Below are 7,883 nucleotides of genomic sequence, written 5' to 3'. Positions count from 1 at the left end.
GGTCTTGTTCCACCTGTGCAGGTGTGTGTTTGGTCTTGTTCCACCTGTGCAGGTGTGTGTTTGGTCTTGTTCCACCTGTGCAGGTGTGTGTTTGGTCTTGTTCCACCTGTGCAGGTGTGTGTTTGGTCTTGTTCCACCTGTGCAGGTGTGTGTTTGGTCTTGTTCCACCTGTGCAGGTGTGTGTTTGGTCTTGTTCCACCTGTGCAGGTGTGTGTTTGGTCTTGTTTCACCTGTGCAGGTGTGTGTTTGGTCTTGTTCCACCTGTGCAGGTGTGTGTTTGGTCTTGTTCCACCTGTGCAGGTGTGTGTTTGGTCTTGTTCCACCTGTGCAGGTGTGTGTTTGGTCTTGTTCCACCTGTGCAGGTGTGTGTTTGGTCTTGTTCCACCTGTGCAGGTGTGTGTTTGGTCTTGTTCCACCTGTGCAGGTGTGTGTTTGGTCTTGTTCCACCTGTGCAGGTGTGTGTTAGTCAGCAGAGAATCGTCCAGGAAGCTGAACTTTGTGGTAAAAACACTCTGACATGATTCCAGATGGAAACAGGTCGACGTCCTCGTCCTTAAAACAGAAAAACATTCTTACAATGATGCACTTTACCATAAAAACCTACTTTATCACTTCCACGTCAGAGGCTAGCAGCTACATTCAGCCTCCAGATCAGTGTGGTGACCCGTCTGGTCCCAACCAGTCCCAACTGGTCCCGTCTGGTCCCAACCGGTCCTTTTTTCTCGACATTTCCACTTTTTTTCTCTAAATTGTACTTCAACATTAACTTCGACATTTCGACTTTTTTCTTGATATTTCAACTTTTTTCTCGATATTTCGACTTTTTTCTCGTTATTTCGACTTTTTTTCTCAACATTTAAATTTTTTTCTCAACATTTCCATTTTTTTCTCAACATTTCCATTTTTTTCTCAACATTTCCATTTTTTTCTCGAAATTATGCTTCAACATTAATTTTGATATTTCGACTTTTTTCTCAACATTTCGACTTTTTTCTCGAAATTGTACTTCAACATTAACTTCGACATTTCAACTTTTTTCTCGACATTTTGACTTTTTTCTTGATATTTCGACTTTTTTCTCGACATTTCGACTTTTTTCTAAGTGCACAATAAAAAAAAAATCAAACAAGTGAGATGCAAGAAATAAAGGTTGCAGTGCATTGTGGGAGCTTAATTAAAATAGTTATCAACTTTAACTTAAGAGAAACAGAGTTCCAGCAGCCCTGATGCATCCTGGGAGTTTGTTCCTCAGGTGAGGAGCAGAAAAGCTGAACCGTGATTGGTTCTAACTCTGAACAGGAAGTGGGCGTGGCCCTGACGACCTGAGGGTTCTGGTTGGTTCTAACTCTGTACAGGAAGTGGGCGTGGCCTTGAATGACCAGAGTCCTCTGATTGGTCCATCATGGACCAGATCAGAGGACTCTGGTCTCCTGGTCTCGGTAGAAAGACCATGTTACCTGAGGATTCATCAAACGTGAAGGATCCTTCATCCTGCAGCTGCTCCTCTTCCTCTTGAAGTACCGACAAGTCAAACCTGCACAAAGATGACAGAGAAACGACTGAGTTCCTGACAATGAACATGCAGTTTACAGTTGATTAAATCAGATCTGACAATGTCACAATGATTCAAATTCAGAATAACTTTTTATAGAAATAACGGATTTCAAACTAATGCAACCAACCTTCAAACCTCAGATTCTTTTATGTGCCCCCCCTTCTTCTGATTGGTCCATATTTGATAGTTCCTATTTTCTGCCGTAACTTTTGAACGGGTTGTGATAAAGAGTCATCGGACTTAGTTTTGAGTCCTTGATCTTTATTGGTGAAACTTGCCCGCGCGAGGGCCCGTTCATCCGTTCATCGCTGCTTGCAGCTTTAATTATTATTATTATTATTATTATTATCTACACTTCCATCATGGGAATCTGCAGCTGAATCATTCCATCGTACCTCTAAAAAAACCCTTAGAAAAAGAAAACAAGCTAACACCTCAGATAATCTCAAAACGTTTAAATTGCAGCCATTTCCAGTTGCTGCAGGTGTTCCTCAGGGCTCATTCCTGGGCCCCCTCCTCTTTTATTTTTTAGTTTATGCACATAGAAAAACCAGTTTTAATAGTTTAATGTCTGCATGTGTATTTGTTATTGAACCCACCATGTAGTAGCAGAACTCCTTATTTCATTTATTACTAAGTAAGTAAGTAAATAGTAAAGGATTATAGAGTTAAACCAACACATTTACAGATTGTTTCAGTAAAATGGACCTCCTTTATTTGTTTAAGTAGTTATTGTTCTGTTCTGGTAAACCATCAGGAGCGTTCCATTAGCCCACCACCAAAAACCAAATATGGAAAAAGAAATCCTGTAATGGAAATGGCACAAAACCCCACCCCCCCCCCCCCCCAAATATTAGATAAACCTTTTTACGCTTCCAAGAGGAGGTTTTATAGGCGATTCGTTGTGTGTCATGGAAAAGTTTAGGGTGAGGTTGAGGAAAGGGCCTTTCTGTGTGGAGTTAGCATGTTCTCCCTGTGTTAGCTTGGGTAGCTAACCTGAGCTAACCTCACAAAAACATGCAGAAATTGAGGGTGTAAACTCTGGCCAGCCGCGGCGCCGAAACAACACTCACCTACGAAAACTAAAGTCATGGTGAAGTTCAGACAGAACGAGCTGAAAACAATCGGCTCATTCTGGCAAATTCTGGTGTCTCCGGTTCCTGGTTCGTCTGTGGTTCCTGTGTGGTGGTTCAAATCCTCGTGAGGAGTAGAAGACACAACTAGAACTGGAAATGACAACGATCAATAAACATAGAACCGTTTTAAAGGTACAAAAAAGTACAAAACTTTGTCCTAAACTGACATCAGTCGTTCTGCTCAGGTTTGTAAAGTGACTGAAAGGTTTCAGGAAGTTGAGGTTGGTTTGTCCAACGAGGTCTTTTAACCCTTTAATAGTGTAATAATGAAGCTCTGAGCTTCAGCAGCTGTTTGTACAAGTTTATTGTTGTTTATTAGTTTACTTGTGAGGATCCCCGTCAGCTGTAACCCTTAAACACAGCTAGTCTTACTGGGGTCCACATTAAAAACAATACATTTAAAACATACAGTTAAAAACCAGACATAAAGAAAGAAATAACACGACAAACCTACATTAAACTTTACCGTACATGTAAATCATCAAAAAACATACATGAAACATTCCAATATAGAGTAAAACATCATCTCTAGGCCATGAAAATCAAAAATACACCTCACCCCAGTATGTCTATGTATCTGTATAAGTATTTGGTATTGTATACATGTGATATTCCAAGGTGTTTCTTCATTTTCTTTTTGAATATTGATTTCTGTGTTAATTTAGTCATATAGTTGTAAAGAATTCCATGATTTAATTGATCTATATTCTACTGTTTAGGAAGTGAGAACCGGCCCTCTGTTTCAAGTCTAGTGGCGTATGCAGACGACTCTAGATTGTTCTGATATAATGGAGTTTTGGATTGTAAAACCTTCTATATTGAAAACAGAAGTGCAGCATTTATTCATTCTGTACTCAACTTTTAACCATCGTAGACAGAAGTGCCTGCTGTTGATGCTGGTGTTATATTACTGGAGAACAAGGCTGAAGGGAGAAAAATACATTTTGTGTCTTGAAATGCCCTGAATTCCCAAAACACAGCTTTAATCAGCCATGCACCTGCTGTTGAAGTTCGGGTCAGAGTCAGCTGCGGGTCTAGTGCACAACGCCCAGCCGGGTTTATGGCTACTCTGCCAGGACTGTCCGGCTCTCCAGTCCTTCTGTGTCGAGGTAAGAGGTACAGGGCCGCCGCAAGGGGTGTGCGAACCGTGCGACCGTACGGGGCCTCGCGCTATGGGCCGGTTTTGAAAAAAAAAAAAAAAAAAGATTTTTTTTTTCTTCCTTTTTTCCCTTATAAATATCAACAGTCACGTTCCAGTACAGACCTAAATGTGTACTAGTCTGTGCATATCAATAAATATATGTGTCTGTTGTTCAATACAACTGATCAGACCAAGCGCAGACACAAGCTGCTCTGATCCAGACGGTGGAGTTGGAACAAACTGTCACACAATGTCGAGAGAACGAGACAGATTCAGGAAATTTCCATCAGGGGATGAAAAAAGAAAAAAACTAAAGAAAATGGAAGAGTTTAATGCCTCTCTGAAAGGCTCGTTTGATAAATTTGTTACAAAAATCACCGATCCGACCGGGTCTCAAGCAGCCGTGTGGCCCCGCGTCGAGGCAAGAGATGATGATGAGGCAGGGGAAGGTATCCAGTATTTTGATCATTGGAGAGTTAAAATTGCGCATATAGACACCCGATCCGACCCGAAAAACACAAATATTTCTGGGTTTTTGGGTTGTTCGAAAAACCCAAAGATTTTGCGCGCGCTCGCTACGCGCGAGGGCCCCCCCCGGCCTTTTCGCACAGGGCCTCGCAAATCTCCCAGATGGCTCTGGGTACACCGCCTAGCCCTGTGTAATTGTCTGTTGCTTTGCCATTTGCGGGGGATAACTTGACACAGAGTTATCCTAGCAAAAAGAGCAATTGTGTGTGAGTCTTTCTATATCCACTGCTGGCTAATAAATGTATTCATATATATTATAGCTAAAGCGAGTGTGTGTGTGATTCATTTTTGCGCAGCCGACCACTCTCGAGCCTCTGTAAGTGATTTTCTGCCAAAACAAAGGCCTTGTTCTGAACCAGCTGGAGTTTATTTAAATCTCTTTTAGTAACATTCGCCCAAACTTTTTGGCAGTAAGCTGTGAGAGAACAATATTGTTTAGTACTATTTTAGTCAATTCTGATGTTAGATATTTTCTTCTTACAACAGTGTCAATGTGTTTTGACCAGGAAACCTAATTTTCCAGAAAGATGGAGTTTAGTTTCCTTCACTTGCTGGATTGGTGTTTTATTCATGAATAGATTTAGTTCCGACTCTTTCTCCTGAGAGAATAGTTTGAACCAAATATAATAGATTTTGTTTTGCTTGTATTAAGTATCAATTTGTTTTGAACGACCCATTTCCTGATTATATCTAGCTCTCTGTTCAAGATGACGTTTAGCAGACACTGCATTGTCGTCTGCATACAGGGTTAATTTAGCCTCTTTCAGTATAACAGAAGTGGTGACAGAAACGACTGAAACATGATGACAAAAACTAAACTATTGAATAAAAACACGTGGAAGATGTGGACTAACACTCATGTTGAGGAAACGGTGACGGCAGCGCCTGACCGTCAAAATAAAAGCTTCCTGCAGCTTCTCATATTCTACTGGAACAGTCAGGAACTTACCTGGGATCAGGTGGAAAGTGTCCAAAAACGTAATGTTTCCACTCCTCATCTTTCCACAGAAGTAACGTCTGAAGTCTTCTGCTGTGAGGTTTTTAATCACAAGTCTGTTTCCTTTTATCAAATATTTGGTTTTAAAATCAGGAGATGAGTAGTCGGGATATGAGGAAAAAGTACGTCCAATGTTTCCTCTGAGCTGGTTGTGGATCTCCATGTACCAGTAAATGTCTGGTATATTGATGGAGCAGGTTAGATCTACGTTTCCACCCAGATCTCCTTGGACCTCCTTCTGGTTCTCGTCCTCTGCAGAGACCAGAACCAGCACCAGAACCAGCAGCAGGATCTTCCTCAGCTCCATGACGGTTCAGCTGCTACGACTAGACAGAGTCGTCTGAAAGCAGCTCTGCTGCAGAACCACCTCCTCTTCACTTCCTGTTTCACTCGCCGCTTCAATACAGTTTTAGGTCAAACCACAAAGACCAAATTATTATTATTATTATTATTATTATTATTATTATTATTATTATTATTGTGTGTAGCCTCATGATACTTCATTTGTTCTTTTTGTATATTATATTATGTTAAAAGGCAAGATAATCTTTCTGCTTCAAGCCCAGACCTTTTTGGTCAAAATAATCACCATGTTGACCAAAGACAAACCTGTAAATGTTTATTATCTTGCTTATTGATTTTTATGCTTATAATTGACCAAAATAAAGATTGACTAACTAACTAAGTACAAAAGAAGCAACTTTGTCCTAAACTGACACCAGTCCTTCTGCACAGGAAGTTTCATGAGGTCTAAAACCACAGAGGAGGTTGGTTTGTCCACCGAGGTCTTTTAACCCTTTAACATCGTAATAACCTACATTAAACTTTACCGTACATGTAAATCATTATCTTAAAGCAAAAAAACATACATGAAACATTCCAATATACAGTAAAACATCATCTAGGCCATGAAAATCAAAAATACACCTGATCCTGTCCAGTGTGTACATGTATCTGTATAAGTGTCTGGTATATATACATATGATATTCCAAGGTGTTTCTTAATTTTCCTTTTGAATATTGATTTCTGTGTTAATTTAGTCATACAGTGGTAAATAATTCCATGATTTATTGATCTATATTCTACTGTAGAGCAGGAGTTGTTGCTGATGGAAACACTCTAGTGTCGTCTGCGTACAGGGTTAATTTAGCCTCTTTCAGTTTAAGAGAAGTGGTGACAGAAACGACTGAAACATGACGACAAAAAGAAAACTACTGAATAAAAACACTGATTCTGGACACGTGGAAGATGTGGACTAACACTCATGTTGAGGAAACGGTGACGGCAGCGTCTGACCGTCAAAATAAAAGTCTTCTTTGACTAGACATCCTGCAGCTTCTCATATTCTACTGGAAAAGTCAGGATCTTACCTGAGATCAGGAGGAAAGTGTCCAAAAACACAATCTTTCCATCCTTCCTCTCTGCACAGAAGTAACGTCTGAAGTCTTCTGCTGTGAGGTTTTTGATCACAAGTCTGTTTTCTTGGATTAAATATTTGGTTTCAAAACCAGGGGATAGGTACTGGGGATCTGAGGAAAAAGTACGTCCGATGTATCCTTTGAGCTGGTGGTGGATCTCCATGAACCAGTAAATGTCTTCCTTCCTGCTGGAGCAGGTCAGAGTGACATCTCCACCCAGATCTCCTCTGACCTCCGTCACCTCCTCGTCCTCTGCAGAGACCAGAACCAGCACCAGAACCAGCACCAGAACCAGCACCAGAACCAGCACCAGAACCAGCAGCAGGATCTTCCACAGCTCCATGACGGTTCAGCTGCTACGACTAGACAGAGTCGTCTGAAAGCAGCTCTGCTGCAGAATCACCTCTCTTCACTTCCTGTTTACTCGCCGCTTCAATCCAGTTTGACGTCAAACCGCAAAGACCAAATTAAAGCTGCAGCAGCGATGAACGAATGAACGGTCCTCCACCCTGGTGCACGTTCAGGCTGCAGTGGAAGCTTGTATGAATTGCATGTAGATTCTTCAGAACTGGACATTTAGTGGATGACACCACCCACGACTCTCTATATCAAACCATTCAAAAGTTATGGCAGAAAGTAGGAACTATCAAATATGAACCAATCAGATGAAGGGTGGGTGCGCTTTTTGGCGTCTAGCGTCGCCCAGGTAACACTTTTGACTGAGAAAAGTAATGCGTGGTGTTGCAGGATGGAGACGCACATTTTGATGTATAACACACCTGGGTGCACGTTACGGTTCGGGCTGAATTAACTGTTGGGTTTGGGCCATGGCTCCAAGAGACTTTTCTTTAAGTTGTGACATGATACAGGTGTGTACCGATTTTCGTGCATGTACGTCAAACCGTATTGTGGGGCTTGAGGCACAAAGTTTTCTAGGGGGCGCTGTTGAGCCATTAGGCCACGCCCATTAATGCAAACCCTTAAATATCACATTTTTCACCAGTCCTGGCTTGGTGCAAAATTTGGTGACTTTTGGGGCACGTTTAGGGGGAAAAAAGACCCTCATATTGTCAGAAGAAAGAATAACAATTCCTACAGATACAATAG

General features: G+C 41.4%; 1 protein-coding gene across 1 annotated transcript; it reads right to left on the bottom strand.

The window, feature by feature from the left end:
- Positions 1 to 348: 348 nt before the first annotated feature.
- Positions 349 to 5,724, bottom strand: LOC133425396 (uncharacterized). The gene is made up of 4 exons (XM_061716241.1): positions 5,310 to 5,724; positions 2,629 to 2,781; positions 1,458 to 1,534; positions 349 to 552 (listed from the first exon to the last, which is right to left on the bottom strand). Exons 1-4 carry the CDS (start codon positions 5,662 to 5,664, stop codon positions 463 to 465), a joined length of 675 nt encoding a protein of 224 aa, XP_061572225.1. The 5' UTR covers positions 5,665 to 5,724; the 3' UTR covers positions 349 to 462.
- Between the last annotated feature and the right edge of the window lie 2,159 nt (positions 5,725 to 7,883).

The sequence above is a fragment of the Cololabis saira genome, chromosome 24 (genome assembly GCF_033807715.1).
Source record: "Cololabis saira isolate AMF1-May2022 chromosome 24, fColSai1.1, whole genome shotgun sequence".
Classification (NCBI taxonomy): Eukaryota; Metazoa; Chordata; class Actinopteri; order Beloniformes; family Belonidae; genus Cololabis; species Cololabis saira.
This window is presented reverse-complemented; position numbering and strand designations above follow the sequence as displayed.

Coding starts and splice junctions, on each gene's coding strand:
- LOC133425396 (XM_061716241.1), bottom strand. CDS start 5,664: ATGGAGCTGAGGAAGATCCTGCTGCTGGTTCTGGTGCTGGTTCTGGTC. Junction 1,535..2,628: donor CATGACTTTAGTTTTCGTAG/GTGAGTGTTGTT, acceptor ATCTTTGTGCAG/GTTTGACTTGTCGGTACTTC. Junction 553..1,457: donor CACGTTTGATGAATCCTCAG/GTAACATGGTCT, acceptor TTCTGTTTTAAG/GACGAGGACGTCGACCTGTT.